We start from the raw sequence: 18095 nt of genomic DNA, 5'->3' as shown, positions 1-18095 counted from the left end.
AATTCCTCTGGGGAAGGCGTTGGGCTCTGACTGCAGCGCACCCCGACTCCCTCCTGACCCCGGCGAGACGTGATCGGTGTTTGCCTTCCTCCCCTTTCACAGGGCCTCGGCTGTTGCGTGCAGAGAAGCTGTCAGCCTTGTGAGAGAGCATGCAGCCGGCAAGCGCATCGTGGTGCTTCGGTACCGAGCTGAGACCGCAGGCGTCCGTCTTTTGTTTGCGAAAAGGGATCGCGAGGAAAGGTGCTGACATTGGAGGGGGAAAGGTGGCGGGAGAACAGGTAGGAGGCAGCTTTCAACCGGTTTTAGGCTTAACTCCTGTGTTCCTGAGCAAGGTTCTGGGCTTCGAGGGGTTTGCTTTTGGCTTTTTGCCTTCAGCGCGTCCTCCGTCACCGCTGTCGGCGCGCGCTGAGCTGCGGCTCAGGGGACTGCGGCGATACAGGCCGTGTGCGTGCCAGCCGTCCTCCAGGCTAGGGCTGTATTCTACCCTAAAAAAAGCTTTCCGTAATACTATGCTTCCGTTAGGACGCAATTTTCTCGAGTTCCCCCCACCTCAGGGTGATTTTCCCACACCCCTAACCCCAACCCCTAAGCCCACCTGCAACACCCCATTTTCTCCTAGGCTTTTAGGAGTGGCCTGAGAGGTGCTTGCAGGGTATTCCATTTTGCCTTAGACAGCTTAGGAGACCAACCACATGCCTGGAGATCTGTATCTATCCTTAGGCTCCTAGTGGGATTCACACAAAACCAGTATGTGTGGGCACGTTCTCCTAGCAGCTCGGTGTCTTTTTGCTGTTGCAGAGGTGATTTCCAGGCGGAGCTGACCAGTGGGGTTCTCTGGCTGAGGGGAAGACCAGCAGTCAGCTGGTGGATGTGCTTCTGGAAGAAATAGCAACGGGAGCTCTAAGAGAGGGAAATGGCTTCCCTGCATGGGTATGTGGAAGCTTTCTTCACTGCTTGTTTCCACTGAGATTAATTGGTAATAAATACCCATTAGGAAGGTGGGAGAATTACTTTTGTGGCCGGTGTCTTCAAGATTCACCTTCTTCTTAGTGTAAACACTGAAAACTTTAAAGCCAGGGAAACTCAGGTGCACTAGAAAAGCTGAAACGGTGAGCATACTGAAGACATAGCTGAAGTAGCCACACTTTACAATGATGCCACGTGAACCACGGGACATGCAGGTATTTCTAGTGGGCTTGAGCCCCTGCTAATGCTGCGCTATATGGCCAAGCCAAAGTAACAGCTTCCTGCTGCTGAAAAGCCTCATCCTCCTCCCCTCTCCCTGCCCCGGTACTGGTGGCCGTGACCGGGAAGTGTCCAGCAGAGCAGTATTTGGGTTTTCCCGGGTTACTTCTCTGCTGACGAGATTAATGCAGACAAGCGCCAGAATGACTAAGTAGCAAGACTACATTGTAAGGAATGACTGCTTCTTGTGGCATGAGGAAGTTCATTCAACTCACAATGTCCCATTGCACCGTACCCCAGCACATGGGGGAAGCAGGCAATGATACAGGGACAAGGAAGCGTTGCAAGAATCCTTCACGTCATACTAAGCACGACTGTATCCAGAGGTTCTCTCTGGGATAGAGTAGCATTTCTTTGATCCTTCGACATCTTTTCCTCAGCCTTTCCAGAAGCTTGAACCGTTTTCCCTGCCATTCCTGAAAGGTATTTCCAAGGAAGATCTTTCCTTTTCTGGTTTTGTTGGGCAGAACCTCTCAGAGAGTCCCATTTTTTTTCCACCCTGGAGCACTCGAGACAAGTTGCAAAGGTGCTGACAGACGTGTTTTGTAGTACTGCGAGACCCACACAAAAGACCTATCCCTAATATAATCCCTAAATCCCTAAAACAAATGTAATCCTTAATTAAATCTCTAATCCCTAAAACCTAAGTAACGTCAGTTTAATTCTTTGCATAAGGATAAGTTGTCAATGAGGTCTTCAGTGCTGTACCTGCTTGCATCAACTAGTTCTTGGATTGGCTCTTTCCTTTTCAGGAGAATGGGATTAAATTAGGGATTAAATTAGTTTTATAAGACTAGCTAGGTTTATCAGACTTACAAAGCTGGAGTGCCCACCACAAGCTCTAACACCTGAAGGCCCTCTGCAGACAATGGCAGTGCAAGCTTGTGCCTTTTCTGTGATGGGAGTTTTTCCCATATTCTTTCTCTCTATTTCCACTTTTCACGTGGAAATTCCATTTCTCGGAGAGCCGCGTTATTTTCGTGCACGTTGAGAGGCAGCTCCTGTGCAGACCGGAACACATGTTCGGTGCTAACACAGCTGTAATTTCTTTCAGGAGGAGGCGGGGAGCGCTGAAGCTTTCGTGGCCAAGCCCCGGAGCCAGGATGTCAGGGGGAAGCAGGAGTATCTGAGCCAGCTGAAGAACAAGCTGGGAGATCTACTGTAAGTATGGAGGGAAGGGGCTGATGGGGACAGTAGCTCAGGACCGCGCGTGCAGAGGGAACCCCGCAGTGGACGCAGTGTGCGTGGCCAGCGCAGGCCTCCCTGCGCTACAGGGCTGTGCCCGTTGCAGTGAATGCCGAGACCTGGCTGAGCCCGGCTCTGCGGAACACTGCGAGCAGCAGTCCCCGACCCAAAGAACTTTGGCGTGGCAGACAGCGAGCAGAGATCAGTTGTACCACTAATCCCCTTCGGTACAGTGCTCCTCTGTCGCGACGGAGGGAAGACACAGTCAATCCATATGAGTGATCAGCAGACTTCGTTTATTGTGCCTTACAGTCACCTTTTATGCCTTGTTATAATTAGCTCATACGTATTACAAAAGTTAAGCTCATTAATGGTGAGTTGCCTAAATATCAAGCCCACCCCTAGTTTCTCTTCTGTAGTTATCTGTTCCCACCTGCAACATTCTTTTCCCACCGAAATCTTCCTGTTATTGTGTAACAAGAACAGCCAAAGACAGCGTATTTGTGCTTTACTTCAGATAAGCTGAGAGCGATGCGCATTTTTGTCCAGCCAGCTAGACTATGTTTATGTGAACTTTTCCAGCTAGCCAGTTATCCACACTCCTCAGCTGTCCAAAAATAGCAGTAAAATCCTGTACATCTTCAGAGACTGGTTCTGAGGAGTGGGAAGAGCAAATAGGACTGACAACGGGTGCAAATCTGAGAAATAATTCCACCTCAAAACAAGAGGCAATTACTGCATTGAAAAAAAGTCTGGTGCCACACCGAGCACCGAGGAGAACGCCAGAGGTGGGCAGGTGCCTGTGAAGTGAAATCCTGTCCAACGTGGGCGCTGGATTAGCAAGAAGTACAGTTCTGTAATAAGGGATATCAATGCACAATAGAGTGAAATTAAGGTCTTCCCAGGTTATCATGAATCTAAGATTTCTTAACTTCCGTTCAGTTTGACGTTTAGCATTCACCAGTCTTTATTGCACATGTGTTTAACAACGGGATGCTAGTAGAGGCAGAGATGACTGTATCAAAAGACATCTCTGCTCTGCATTTCGGGCAACATGGATTCTCAGTGTGACACAAGTAAGTAAATGTTCTTTTCACATACCACAACGTAATGGTGACTGTGTTGTTTTGGAACAGAGAGGGGAAGGCAGATGATCTGAAGACTGCTTTCTGTGCGATTGATCCCGGTATCGACGATCAGACGCTAGATACCTACGTTGACCTGCCGGATCAAGAAGATGTGCCTGTGGAAACTGCACTCGAGAGGCTGCTTGCTGGATATGCGAGACGAGTAGGGCCCTCGCCCAGGGAGGGAAGCACGACAGGCTTTGGAGGGGAGGAAGGAGACTTCCAATAATAAGAATAAATGGACTGTTTGATCTATGGGTTTGGGTGCCAAGCCGAGAGTTGGAGTTACTGCGTTAAATACTTCTTCCCATGGCATATGGAGGTACAGCTCGTAAGAGCTGAGTGGGTGGGCTAGCTTGAGCTATCGGAAGCACTTTCATCTTAAGCAGCACAGCACTCCGAGACAATTTTACAGCCTCTGCAGAGTCATTTTAGCTCAGCAAGACCTGTGGTGGGAGGCTGCCTGATCCCCAGACAGAGGCTTCACACCCCCGGGGCGCCGAGGCACTTCAGGGTGTCAGGCGCTCTGCTTGGTGACACAAGAGCTGTGCTCCACAGCCATTGCTAGAACCTGAGAAGCCACCGTCAGGCTCCAGGCTGCAGCGTGGCTGCTTTGGCCCTTGGCCCTTACAGTCCCTTGTCTCAAAGAAAAAGGGTTTCAAAGATTCCTTTGCAAAATAAGGTGCCGGTTGCAAGCAAAAGGTGAGGTCAGCCCACACGAAGTCTGCTATCGTGTCTGTCCCCGAGGAGACTTTTGTCTTGGTGTGGCTGCTGTTATCCAGTATGAAATCACTCAACAGACGTTCAAGTGCTGCCCCACGAGTAGATTTAACCAAACTCTGAGCTGCAAAAGTCATCCAAGCATAGAAAAACTGAAATCAGTCCCTTGCTTCGAGGAAGGCACCACGTGCCCTTTGGTAACTTTACTCGGTCGTCCCTACTCATAGTGTCCGCTTTGCCCTGCACATAGCCCTCTCTAGGGAGGGGAGGGAGGATTCTGGAAACAAAAAAGACTGTAGGAAAACAGCTCTGCTGTGGTCATGCCTGAATTGCCGAGTAACTGGAGCAAACCTGAGAAGCAAAACCCTTTCTTTTTCTTGCGATGTAGGCATATGAAAAGTAGAAAGGGGTAAGCTGAAATCCAAAGACACCTTCCTGATAAAGCACTAGTTTTGTAAACTTGCCAAAACAGATTGCATTTGTAAAGCGGGAAGGCACCATAGCTGGTGTGACACAGCATGTACCACCCAGAGGTACGAGGCCCTGGGGCTTTCTGCCTTAATACTCGAACCTGGTGCCAGGCACTTCCAACACAAGTCACAAAATAGCAGGAAAGGACCTCCACCAACCGGGCGGCTGCAGTACCCAATTGTATTTCGCTAGATGGCAGCAGCGCTCCACCAACAGGGCCGGCTGCAGTACCCATTTTTATTTCGCTAGGTGGCAGCAGCGCTGCACCAAAGGGGCCGGCTGCAGTTCCCATTTATATTTCGCTAGGTGGCAGCAGCGCTCCACCAACAGGGCCGGCTGCAGTACCCATTTATATTTCGCTAGGTGGCAGCAGCGCTCCACCGACCGGGCCGGCTGCAGTACCCATTTAAATTTCGCTAGGTGGCAGCAGCGCTCCACCAACCGGGCGGCTGCAGTACCCAATTATATTTCGCTAGATGGCAGCAGCGCTCCACCAACAGGGCCGGCTGCAGTACCCAAATATATTTCGCTAGATGGCAGCAGTGCTCCAACAATCGGGCAGCGCATGCGCAGAAATGGCTTGACGCCAAAGGGGCGGGACTTCCGGCCTCGTACGTATGGGTTACGCATACGGCCCCGGAAGGTGGGTTCATTTCCGGCCCGCGCGGCGCGCTGGAGCGGCCGTGGAGGTGCGGAGCCTTCGCCGGGAGCCTGGAAGAGTTTCGGGCCGGGACGTGCGGCGTCGCGCTGGGTGAGCGCTCGGGCTGAGGGCGGGCGGGGGCCGGCGGGCAGCGGCCGAATCGGGGGGATGTGGAGGGCCGGCGCTCGGCCGCGGCAGGGAGCGCCTGGTGCCGGCGGCGGGCGGGCTGAGGCAGGCGGGCGGCCCGGCCCGGGACCGGCGGGGCTGCCGCCGGTTCTCGTCTCCCCGGCAGGGACGGTGGCCAGCGGGCTCCTCACGGGGCTGCCCTTTTCTGGGTGGGTGGTTGTTTTTTTTTTGTTTTTTTTTTTTTTTTTTCTCTCGGAGCCGCGCCGCTACCTCGGCGAGGAGCGGCGGCGGGGCAGCCCCGGTGCTCGCTTGTGGCGGCGGGGCCCGGGAGAGGGGTCGGCCCGCGCCGCCCCGCCGCCCACCCGCCGCCGCCTGCGGGCTGCCCGGGCAGCCGCCGCAGCCCTGCGCGGGGCTTTGTCTTTCCCCCAGCCGCTGGCCTGAGCCGTGGCAGCCGGCTGGGGCTGCCGGCCCCCGCGGGCCGCAGAGAGGCTGCCTCGGGGCCTGCGGTAACGCTGTCGCGGGGGGGGGGGGGGGGTGGCTCAGGAGCCTCTTCCCGCCCCTGCGAGCGGGCCAGAGCAAGAAAAGGCAGCCGGCAGCGGAATCCCCAGCCGTCGCCCCCGACTGCTGCTTTCTCCGCAAGACGTTTAACTGCCGGGGAGGGCTGGGAGGCAGCAGCAGCTCAGGTGTCTGGCTGATCTTGTGTCGTGACAGTCAGCTCCGGGGCCGGAGCAGCCGAGGGGAAGAGGCCTTTTGGTTTGCTTCCCCGCGAAACCGGGGTCTTTTGTTTTTCGTTTGTCCCTAGGTTCGTCTGGAATTGTACATTGACAAATCAAGGGGAGCGGAACCGAAGGTCGGTCGAGATGTTACTTCGCCTCGCGTGCCTCGTGCTTGCGAGTCGGACTGCTGACTACGGAGGGATCCCTTTTGTACCCGCCGAGGGCCCGCGAGGCTCCGTGTGCCCGCCGCTTCCGAGTGCTGCGCTGTGGCTCGGGCAACGGCCGGGGAGGAATTGTCGGTCCCTCGTGGTAACGCAGCCAGGCCTGCTAGGCGCTTAAAGCAGCGCGTCCGGCCGGGCAGTATTGTTTTCCGAGGCTGTAAAGGAGCCCGAGGTATAAACCCGCTTTACGTTTCCGTACGGCGGTGCGCTTTGTCGGAGAGCTCGGCCGTACTGACGGAGCTGGCACAGGGTTCCCGCGGGACTCCGGCTTTGACCGTCTCGTGGAAAGGCTCCAGAGCCTGCTTGGGAAGCCGCTTGACAAGGCACGGCTTTGCCGTGATTTTTACGCCGGAATTCCGACGGTAACGCCAATGCCACGTGTTAGCCTTTCTCCAGCAGCTCTTCAAAGCAGAGTGAGCCTTAAGAATCGGATTGCCTTTTAACGAAATTCGAAACAAAGCTGCGGGGTGAAGCGGCTGGAAGCGTCCTGCCAGTCTGCTGTGGGTATCGCTGCCGTGCGTGTTACCTGCCTGTCTGCCGATCGCTCCTGCCTCTTGTTGTGCCCTGGTAATTCCTCTGGGGAAGGCGTTGGGCTCTGACTGCAGCGCACCCCGACTCCCTCCTGACCCCTGCGAGATGTTATCGGTGTTTGCCTTCCTCCCCTTTCACAGGGCCTCGGCTGTTGCGTGCAGAGAAGCTGTCAGCCTTGTGAGAGAGCATGCAGCCGGCAAGCGCATCGTGGTGCTTCGGTACCGAGCTGATACCACAGGCATCCATCTTTTGTTTGCGAAAAGGGATCGTGAGGAAATGTGCTGACGTTGGAGGGGGAAAGGTGGCGGGGGAACAGGTAGGAGGCAGCTCTTTCAACCGGTTTTAGGCTTAACTCCTGGGTTCCTGAGAATAGTTCTGGGCTTCGAGGGGTTTGCTTTTGGCTTTTTGCCTTAAGCGCGTCCTCCGTCACCGCTGTCGGCGTGCGCTGAGCTGCTGCTTAGGGAACTGTGGTGATACAGACCGTGTGCGTGCCAACCGTCCTCCAGGCTAGGGCTGTATTCTACCCTAAAAAAAGCTTTCCGTAATATTATGCTTCCGTTAGGACGCAATTTTCTCGAGTTCCCCCCACCTCAGGGTGATTTTCCCACACCCCTAACCCCAACCCCTAAGCCCACCTGCAACACCCCATTTTCTCCTAGGCTTTTAGGAGTGGCCTGAGAGGTGCTTGCAGGGTATTCCATTTTGCCTTAGACAGCTTAGGAGACCAACCACATGCCTGGAGATCTGTATCTATCCTTAGGCTCCTAGTGGGATTCACACAAAACCAGTATGTGTGGGCACGTTCTCCTAGCAGCTCGGTGTCTTTTTGCTGTTGCAGAGGTGATTTCCAGGCGGAGCTGACCAGTGGGGTTCTCTGGCTGAGGGGAAGACCAGCAGTCAGCTGGTGGATATGCTTCTGGAAGAAACAGCAACGGGAGCTCTAAGAGAGGGAAATGGCTTCCCTGCATGGGTATGTGGAAGCTTTCTTCACTGCTTGTTTCCACTGAGATTAATTGGTAATAAATACCCATTAGGAAGGTGGGAGAATTACTTTTGTGGCCGGTGTCTTCAAGATTCACCTTCTTCTTAGTGTAAACACTGAAAACTTTAAAGCCAGGGAAACTCAGGTGCACTAGAAAAGCTGAAACGGTGAGCATACTGAAGACATAGCTGAAGTAGCCACACTTTACAATGATGCCACGTGAACCACCGGACATGCAGGTATTTCTAGTGGGCTCGAGCCCCTGCTAATGCTGCGCTATATGGCCAAGCCAAAGTAACAGCTTCCTGCTGCTGAAAAGCCTCATCCTCCTCCCCTCTCCCCGCCCCGCTACTGGTGGCCGTGACCGGGAAGTGTCCAGCAGAGCAGTATTTGGGTTTTCCCGGGTTACTTCTCTGCTGACGAGATTAATGCAGACAAGCGCCAGAATGACTAAGTAGCAAGACTACATTGTAAGGAATGACTGCTTCTTGTGGCATGAGGAAGTTCATTCAACTCACAATGTCCCATTGCACCGTACCCCAGCACATGGGGGAAGCAGGCAATGATACAGGGACAAGGAAGCGTTGCAAGAATTCTTCACGTCATACTAAGCACGACTGTATCCAGAGGTTCTCTCTGGGATAGAGTAGCATTTCTTTGATCCTTCGACATCTTTTCCTCAGCCTTTCCAGAAGCTTGAACCGTTTTCCCTGCCATTCCTGAAAGGTATTTCCAAGGAAGATCTTTCCTTTTCTGGTTTTGTTGGGCAGAACCTCTCAGAGAGTCCCATTTTTTTTCCACCCTGGAGCACTCGAGACAAGTTGCAAAGGTGCTGACAGATGTGTTTTGTAGTACTGCGAGACCCACACAAATGACCTATCCCTAATATAATCCCTAAATCCCTAAAACAAATGTAATCCTTAATTAAATCTCTACTTTAATCCCTAAAACTTAAGTAACGTCAGTTTAATTCTTTGAATAAGGATAAGTTGTCAATGAGGTCTTCAGTGCTGTACCTGCTTGCATCAACTAGTTCTTGGATTGGCTCTTTCCTTTTCAGGAGAATGGGATTAAATTAGGGATTAAATTAGTTTTATGAGACTAGCTAGGTTTATCAGACTAACAAAGCTGGAGTGCCCACCACAAGCTCTAACACCTGAAGGCCCTCTGCAGACAATGGCAGTGCAAGCTTGTGCCTTTTCTGTGATGGGAGTTTTTCCCATATTCTTTCTCTCTATTTCCACTTTTCACATGGAAATTCCATTTCGAGGAGAGCCGCGTTATTTTCGTGCACATTGAGAGGCAGCTCCTGTGCAGACCGGAACACATGTTCGGTGCTAACACAGCTGTAATTTCTTTCAGGAGGAGGAGGGGAGCGCTGCAGCTTTCGTGGCCAAGCCCCGGAGCCAGGATGTCAGGGAGAAGCAGGAGTATCTGAGCCAGCTGAAGAACAAGCTGGGAGATCTACTGTAAGTATGGGGGGAAGGGGCTGATGGGGACAGTAGCTCAGGACCGCGCGTGCAGAGGGAACCCCGCAGTGGACGCAGTGTGCGTGGCCAGTGCAGGCCTCCCTGTGCTACAGAGCTGTGCCCGTTGCAGTGAATGCCGAGACCTGGCTGAGCCCGGCTCTGCGGAACACTGCGAGCAGCAGTCCCCGACCCAAAGAACTTTGGCGTGGCAGACAGCGAGCAGAGATCAGTTGTACCACTAATCCCCTTCGGTACAGTGCTCCTCTGTCGCGACGGAGGGAAGACACAGTCAATCCATATGAGTGATCAGCAGACTTCGTTTATTGTACCTTACAGTCACCTTTTATGCCTTGTTATAATTAGCTCATACGTATTACAAAAGTTAAGCTCATTGGTGAGTTGCCTAAATATCAAGCCCATCCCTAGTTTCTCTTCTGTAGTTATCTGTTCCCACCTGCAACATTCTTTTCCCACCGAAATCTTCCTGTTATTGTGTAACAAGAACAGCCAAAGACAGTGTATTTTTGCTTTACTTCAGATAAGCTGAGAGCGATACGCATTTTTGTCCAGCCAGCTAGACTATGTTTATGTGAACTTTTTCAGCTAGCCAGTTATCCACACTCCTCAGCTGTCCAAAAATAGCAGTAAAATCCTGTACATCTTCAGAGACTGGTTCTGAGGAGTGGGAAGAGCAAATAGGACTGACAACTGGTGCAAATCTGAGAAATAATTCCACCTCAAAACAAGAGGCAATTACTGCATTGAAAAAAAGTCTGGTGCCACACCGAGCACCGAGGAGAACGCCAGAGGTGGGCAGGTGCCTGTGAAGTGAAATCCTGTCCAACGTGGGCACTGAATCAGCAAGAAGTACAGTTCTGTAATAAGGGATATCAATGCACAATAGAGTGAAATTAAGGTCTTCCCAGGTTATCATGAATCTAAGATTTCTTAACTTCCGTTCAGTTTGACGTTTAGCATTCACCAGTCTTTATTGCACATGTGTTTAACAACGGGATACTAGTAGAGGCAGAGATGACTGTATCAAAAGACATCTCTGCTCTGCATTTCGGGCAACATGGATTCTCAGTGTGACACAAGTAAGTAAATGTTCTTTTCACATACCACAACGTAATGGTGACTGTGTTGTTTTGGAACAGAGAGGGGAAGGCAGATGATCTGAAGACTGCTTTCTGTGCGACTGATCCCGGTATCGACGATCAGACGCTAGATACCTACGTTGGCCTGCCAGATCAAGAAGATGTGCCTGTGGAAACTGCACTCGAGAGGCTGCTTGCTGGATATGCGAGACGAGTAGGGCCCTCGCCCAGGGAGGGAAGCGCGACAGGCTTTGGAGGGGAGGAAGGAGACTTCCAATAATAAGAATAAATGGACTGTTTGATCTACGGGTTTGGGTGCCAAGCCGAGAGTTGGAGTTACTGCGTTAAATACTTCTTCCCATTGCATATGGAGGTACAGCTCGTAAGAGGTGAGACGGTGGGCTAGCTTGAGCTATCGGAAGCACTTTCATCTTAAGCAGCACAGCACTCCGAGACAATTTTACAGCCTCTGCAGAGTCATTTTAGCTCAGCAAGACCTGTGGTGGGAGGCTGCCTGATCCCCAGACAGAGGCTTCACACCCCCGGGGCGCCGAGGCACTTCAGGGTGTCAGGCGCTCTGCTTGGTGACACAAGAGCTGTGCTCCACAGCCATTGCTGGAACCTGAGAAGCCACCGTCAGGCTCCAGGCTGCAGCGTGGCTGCTTTGGCCCTTGGCCCTTACAGTCCCTTGTCTCAAAGAAAGAGGGTTTCAAAGATTCCTTTGCAAAATAAGGTGCCGGTTGCAAGCAAAAGGTGAGGTCAGCCCACACGAAGTCTGCTATCGTGTCTGTCCCCGAGGAGACTTTTGTCTTGGTGTGGCTGCTGTTGTCCAGTATGAAATCACTCAACAGATGTTCAAGTGCTGCCCCACGAGTAGATTTAACCAAACTCTGAGCTGCAAAAGTCATCCAAGCATAGAAAAACTGAAATCAGTCCCTTGCTTCGAGGAAGGCACCACGTGCCCTTTGGTAACTTTACTCGGTCGTCCCTACTCATAGTGTCCGCTTTGCCCTGCACATAGCCCTCTCTAGGGAGGGGAGGGAGGATTCTGGAAACAAAAAAGACTGTAGGAAAACAGCTCTGCTGTGGTCATGCCTGAATTGCCGAGTAACTGGAGCAAACCTGAGAAGCAAAACCCTTTCTTTTTCTTGCGATGTAGGCATATGAAAAGTAGAAAGGGGTAAGCTGAAATCCAAAGACACCTTCCTGATAAAGCACTAGTTTTGTAAACTTGCCAAAACTGATTGCATTTGTAAAGCGGGAAGGCACCATAGCTGGTGTGACACAGCATGTACCACCCAGAGGTACGAGGCCCTGGGGCTTTCTGCCTTAATACTCGAACCTGGTGCCAGGCACTTCCAACACAAGTCACAAAATAGCAGGAAAGGACCTCCACCAACCGGGCGGCTGCAGTACCCAATTATATTTCGCTAGATGGCAGCAGCGCTCCACCAACAGGGCCGGCTGCAGTACCCAGTTATATTTTGCTAGATGGCAGCAGCGCTCCACCAACCGGGCAGCGCATGCGCAGAAATGGCTTGACGCCAAAGGGGCGGGACTTCCGGCCTCGTACGTATGGGCTACGCGTACGGCCCCGGAAGGTGGGTTCATTTCCGGCCCGCGCGGCGCGCTGGAGCGGCCGTGGAGGTGCGGAGCCTTCGCCGGGAGCCTGGAAGGCTTTCGGGCCGGGACGTGCGGCGGCGCGCTGGGTGAGCGCTCGGGCTGAGGGCGGGCGGGGGCCGGCGGGCAGCGGCCGAGTCGGGGGGATGTGGCGGCCCGGCGCTCGGCCGCGGCAGGGAGCGCCTGGTGCCGGCGGCGGGCGGGCTGAGGCAGGCGGGCGGCGCGGCCCGGGACCGGCGGGGCTGCCGCCGGTTCTCGTCTCCCCGGCAGTGACGGTGGTCAGCGGGCTCCTCACGGGGCTGCATTTTTTTGGTTGTGGTTTGTTTTTTTTTTGTCTCGGAGCTGCGCCGCTACCTCAGCGAGGCGGCGAGTAGCGGCGGTGGGGCGGCCCCGGTGCTCCCTCGTGGCGGCGGGCTGCCCGGGAGAGGGGTCGGCCCGCGGCGCTCTGCCGCCCCCCTCCGCCGCCTCCGGGCTGCCCGGGCAGCCGCTGCAGCCGCCGCAGCTCTGCGCGGGGCTTTGTCTTTCCCCCAGCCGCTGGCCTGAGCCGTGGCAGCCGGCTGGGGCTGCCGGCCCCCGCGGGCCGCAGAGGCTGCCTTGGGGTCTGCTGTAACGCTGTCGCAGGGGGGTGGCTCAGGAGCCTCTTCCCGCCCCTGCGAGCGGGCAAAAGAAGGAAAAGAAAGCCGGCGGCGGACTCCGCCCCCCCCCCCCCCCCCCTCCCCATTGTTGATTTCTCTAAAAAGTATTACAAACAGCAAGCGCTTAGCTACTGGGGAGGGTTGGGAGGCAGGAGCTCAGGTGTCTCGCTGGTCCTGTGTCGTGACAGTCAGCTCCTGGGCCAGAGCAGCCGAGGGGAAGAGGCCTTTTGATTTGCTTCCCAGTGAAACGGGGCTCATTTGTTTTTTGTTTGTATCTAGGTTCATTGAGAATTGTACGTTGACAAATCAAGGGGAGCTAAACTGAAGGTCAGTCTAGATGTTACTTTTCCCCGTGTGCCTTGTGCTTGTGAGTCGGACTGCTGACTACGAAGGGATAACTTTTGTACTCGCCGAGGGCCCACGAGGCTCCATGTGCCCGCTGCTTCCGAGTGCTGCGCTGCGGCTTGGGCAACAGCCAGGGAGGAATTGGTGGTGCCTTGTGGTTACGCAGCCAGGCCTGCTGGGTGCTTAAACCAGCACGTCCGGTCGGGCAGTATTGTTTTTCTAGATTGTTAATGAGCCTGAGGTATAAACCCACTTACATTTCTGTATGGTGGTGTACTTGTCAGAGAGCTCAGATGTACTGATGGAGCTGGCACAGAGTTCCCTTGGGACTCCAGATTTGACTGTCTTGTTGAAAGGCTCCAGAGCCTGCTTTGGAAGTCACTTGACAAGGCACAGCTTTGCCGTGAATTTTGTACTTGAATTCTGACTGTAATGCCAAGGTCACGTGTTAACCTTTCTCTAGCAGTTATAAAAGCAGAATGAGCGTTAAGAATCTGAATACCTTTTAACTAAATTCAATACAAAGTTGCGGGATGAAGTAACTGGAAGTCCTGCAAGTCTGACTGGGTGTTACTGCTGTTCATGTTATCTGCTTGTCTACCGATCGTTCCTGCCTCTTGTTCTGTCGTGGTAATTCCTTTGGGTAACGCGTTGTGCTCTGAATGTAGTGCATCTTGACTTCCTCCTGACCCCCTCAAGATGTTATCGGTCTTTGCCTTCCTCACGTTTAACAGGGCATGGGAAGGCCAGAGACACTGGAAGCCTCGGCTGTTGTGTGCGGAGAAGCTATCAGCCTTCTAAGAGAGCATGTAGCCAGCAAGCGCATCGTGGTGCTTTGATACCAAGCTGATACCACAGGCATCCATCTTTTGTTTGCGAAAAGGGATCGCGAGGAAATGTGCTGACATTGGAGGGGGAAAGGTGGCGGGGGGAACAGGTAGGAGGCAGCTTTCAACCAATTTTAGGCTTAACTCCTGGGTTCATGAGAATGGTTCTGGGCTTTGAGGGGTTTGCTTTTGGCTTTTTGCCTTAAGCGCGTCCTCCGTCACCGCTATCCGCGTGCGCTGAGCTGCTGCTTAGGGAACTGTGGTGATACAGACTGTGTGCGTGCCAACCATCCTGAAGGCCGTAGCTGTATTCTACCCTAAAAAAAGCTTTCCGTAATACTATGCTTCTGTTAGGATGCAATTTTCTCGAATTCCTCCCACCTCAAGGTGATTTTCCCACACACCTGCAGGCAGCAGGACTAACGTCATCTCCTTTTGCCCGCTTGGGCTTGGACTAAAATCCCTTCCCTGACTATTCTTTAGCTTTTACAGCCTTTGAGCCTTCCCTTGGGCCTGGCTGATAGTCCTTTGCCATTTCACCATGTTCACAGCCAGCGTGAGTCTAGGTACCGACTGTAAAAGAAGAGACTCAAACTCTTATGGGTTACTCTAGGTTTGCATGTTTTAATCGGTCCAGCAGCATTGGGTCACCTCCGCAGAGACTGACAAGCTTACAAGATTTTCAGTCACATATTTATAGTATCTACCTAAACATTACGTAATCTCTTGATTCCACAATAAATCTTCTATCAGTTCCTATCTTGACAGTCGGCTGCACAAGTTGTTCCGTATCTTGATCACTTCGCTATTTTGCTTCTTCTTTCAAGGATGATTGCTTCAGATTCCATACGTCCCAGTTCTGAGTAATCACAGTAGACAGTACGTCCCAGTTCTGAGTAATCACAGTAGACAATCTCCATCGTTTCAGCCTTCTAAAGGTCAGGGTCTCCTGTTCTAAAAAGCTCCTTTGAACTGTCAGGCATAATCTTATTTAATATTAAACTTTTATTGTCTAGCATCTATCAGCTGAACTCGCTTGCAGTCCTGGTTTGGGCTATACAGGGGACAAAGCTGAGGTGTACAGCCTACAGTAGCACTGATCTGGCATTTTCCTCTAACACCAACTATATCAAAGAATTTCAGTTATACGATAAACCTGCTTTTTTGTAAACTAATTTTAGCATTTTAATTGCTTTCAAAGGGAACTACAGGAAATCCTGTCTGCGTGGTGACATAGCATAAGCAATGATGATGGAAAGGTGCTGCATCAGATGTGACCTCCGTGTCAGCTCAGTGTGCCTCAGACAGACTGCATTTGGCACTCTGTGGCATGCTGCGCACCTCCAGAAATTAATGCTAGGGGAAAAAATGGGCAAAAATAATAGCCATGTAGAAACATGAGTTAGGAAGAAATTATATAAATTAGGTATTTCTGTTGATTGAGGCAGTCGATCTTGCTTGTGGCTCTTTGGGGTGTTAACTTGATGCTGAACGGCTCGTTTTTCATTTGACATGCCTTGAATTCTTTTAAAAGAGATAGAAGAGAAGCTTATGAAATAGAATAGGTTATTGAGTCTTCCTAAAATGCTCACAACGATTATGTATAAAGCCAAAGTGAAGGATGATGGAATAAAATTCTGTGCTTTATAAGTAAATACAGTACACTTAAACCTGATCTCCATGCAGGGTCCTACTTCTTTCTGTTTTTAAAATCCAAAAGAAGTTTAGGGAGTCTTAGGGGTTAGTATTGTGGAAAATAAATGGCTCTTCCACAAAAAATTCCACATAAGCAAGGCTCTTTGAACAACTCTTGTTGAAATCAGTTCTAACTACAGCCAGTTAGCGGTTTAATGTTGCAATGTATACTTGCTCTCCTATAAAGCAGTATTTCATTTGCATTTCAGTGCTGTGAGTCGTGACAAATTTGGGAAGAGCCAGAGGGAAACTTTTCATCCTGAGATACAGAAGGTAGGAGGTGATGACTTTTTTTTTTTTTTTTTTTTTTTGGTTGTGGCTTTTTATTATTTTCTGGAAAAGTAAGTTGTTACCTATAAATGCTAGTGGTTTGTTTCTTTCTGTAGCAGGATAATAATGAGGAGCAGGGTTACAGTTATAAAAGAAGCTGTCTTTATCAGTTGAACTGGCTACTTTGAAATTAAACAAATATACGAGTATGTTACAGGGGGGTTTATGCTATCTTCAGTACCGGTGTGCTAAAGATACTGTTTTGTTTACAGGATTTATTGGCTCTTGAAGAGCAAGAGGTAAATGTAAACTTTTCACTCCTAGCACTCACTTGGTGACGTAGAACGACTTTGATATCAATTGCTTGTTGCAGTAAAAAAATGTGGTATTTCTGTGCAACATTTGAGATTGCAAATCATTTTAAGCGCCAGCATAATATATCATATTCATAGATGACCAACTTAGTAATATCATAAAAAATCGTAATCTGTGATCAAAAGTAAAGTATTAGGTATCTGCTACTTGAGCATGTAATGGAGCTGGTATGAAGTGTATATTCCCATGTGTAGGACGTACACAAAAGATGTATATACAAGTCCTTAGAGAAAACATTATTTTAGGTCTTTTGTGTGATTGCCTGTTTATCCTATAATATTTGGTTTTATTTCTCAGGGACTAGTGAATTTTAAATTTGGAGTCCTTTATGCTAAGGATGGGCAGCTTACAGATGATGAAGTGTTCAGCAGTGGTGAGTTTTTCACCTTTTCCTTGGCTGAAGGTTGCATAAAATATTGAGCTTCCCTGTGAGTACAAAAAATCACAGTTGTGACTCTCTGGGGAGCCTTGAAGATTTGTATATAAATCAAATTGTTACACTGAATAAACTGTTTCTAGTGGGCTTTCCCACAATTAAGTGGTGTGGAGCTGAAGGGGACTACGATGTAATGGTGATGGAGCTGTTTGGACTGAGTCTTGAAGATCTCTTCGGTTTTTGTTCGAGGAAACTTCGTCTCAAGACAGTCCTATTGCTCGCTGGCAAAATGGTAGGAAACTGCTTTGTTGATCTTGACGGCGCAGTATGTTGGAATATTAAGATTCCTCGAGAGATCAGAACCAAATACGTTGTTTCTGTAATTTAGAGGTGAATAGGCCTGTATCATTAAAGGAAAGACTCAAAATTGGTTTTGTTTCTCTTAAATACAAAGTGCCCCATACTGCTCTCCAAGGCCAGTGTGGGATGCTCATACCCAAACAGAAACTTCTTAGAATTTACAAACGTGGTTGCCAGCAGCACTGGGTATTTGGACAGCAAGAAGCTGTCATAATTACAGAAAGTAGTAATTGTTGCTTGCAGGAACGTTTGCTCACTGCACGTGGCTGCTTTGCTGCAGAGTAACAGGTGCCAAACCTGCTCAAGAGGGACCTTGGGCTTCACACAGCCACTCTTTCAGCTGGCATGTGACTGACCTATGTGGAGCATCTCCTGCAGCCACAAGCACACCTTCCAACAGCCTTGCTGCACTCACAGCACTTGGGCAGAGATACTGGATCGCTCCTCCTCAGCAGCACCGGACGCTTTGGCCATGGGCGTTATGTTAACTGCACCACCTGAATGGGAAACTGCCCTGCCATGGATATTACCTAATCAGAACAACCAGCAGCGAAAGCTCCGCAGGTCATACAGCTCTGTGGCCCTCCTCCACCACACTGGCAGACAGCAGACAGGCTTGCTGAAGCATCGCAGTCTGGACTGTAAGCAGTCCAAAAGCTCTAAAACAGATCACCTCTCCTCCCACAAACATGAATACACAGTACAGTTAAAAACAAAAAACCAACTCCTTCCACCCAGCAGATACAAGTGGTTACCACCCAAGGGTACACAGTGATCAGCAAGATGTGAAAATGTGAGTATATAGTTTTAAACCACACAGTAGTAATTAATTGTGTCCTTATTCTTCAGAATGACAGGTATGCCTGCAAATGTACTGGCCCCCACCTAAACCTATACATGCAAATTTGTACTAGGAGGGCAGCATTTTGCTGTTCATTTCCAGTTTTTTTCAAGAAAGCAGCAGCATTTAGAAGACAACGGGAGAACAGCAGAGCTTTGAGAGTGTGGATCAGATCTTAAAATACCAATTACCAGATTAATAAAGTCTTACCTTTCCCCACC

General features: G+C 50.8%; 1 protein-coding gene across 7 annotated transcripts; it reads left to right on the top strand.

The window, feature by feature from the left end:
• The first annotated feature begins 5328 nt into the window (after nucleotides 1–5328).
• LOC130149311 (translin-associated factor X-interacting protein 1-like) lies at nucleotides 5329–18095 on the top strand. 7 transcript variants are annotated; one of them, XR_008821861.1, is made up of 9 exons: nucleotides 5329–5499; nucleotides 6317–6364; nucleotides 7123–7298; nucleotides 7821–7952; nucleotides 9327–9433; nucleotides 10591–12239; nucleotides 13065–13112; nucleotides 15862–15925; nucleotides 16595–18095. XR_008821861.1 is itself a non-coding variant. In XM_056338842.1 (5 exons), the coding sequence occupies exons 3-5, from the start codon at nucleotides 7893–7895 to the stop codon at nucleotides 10808–10810; spliced, it is 387 nt and encodes a 128-aa protein (XP_056194817.1). In that variant the 5' UTR covers nucleotides 5337–5499; nucleotides 7123–7298; nucleotides 7821–7892; the 3' UTR covers nucleotides 10811–10837. The 7 variants fall into 7 exon arrangements, 2 of the variants coding, with proteins under 2 accessions (XP_056194818.1, XP_056194817.1); XR_008821862.1 differs by lacking the exons at nucleotides 5329–5499; nucleotides 6317–6364 and adding an exon at nucleotides 6419–7018; XR_008821863.1 differs by lacking the exons at nucleotides 6317–6364; nucleotides 7123–7298.

Source organism: Falco biarmicus, chromosome 4, assembly GCF_023638135.1.
Source record: "Falco biarmicus isolate bFalBia1 chromosome 4, bFalBia1.pri, whole genome shotgun sequence".
NCBI lineage: Eukaryota > Metazoa > Chordata > Aves > Falconiformes > Falconidae > Falco > Falco biarmicus.
The sequence above is the reverse complement of the archived record's forward strand: the minus strand, read 5'-3'. Positions and strand labels throughout refer to the sequence as shown.

What these genes read in the sequence shown, in the direction of transcription:
- LOC130149311 (XM_056338842.1), top strand. Translation starts at nt 7,893, where the DNA reads ATGCTTCTGGAAGAAACAGCAACGGGAGCTCTAAGAGAGGGAAATGGC. An exon ending in GAAATGGCTTCCCTGCATGG is followed by an intron (nt 7,953 to 9,326) that starts GTATGTGGAAGC and finishes AATTTCTTTCAG; the next exon opens with GAGGAGGAGGGGAGCGCTGC. An exon ending in AACAAGCTGGGAGATCTACT is followed by an intron (nt 9,434 to 10,590) that starts GTAAGTATGGGG and finishes GTTTTGGAACAG; the next exon opens with AGAGGGGAAGGCAGATGATC.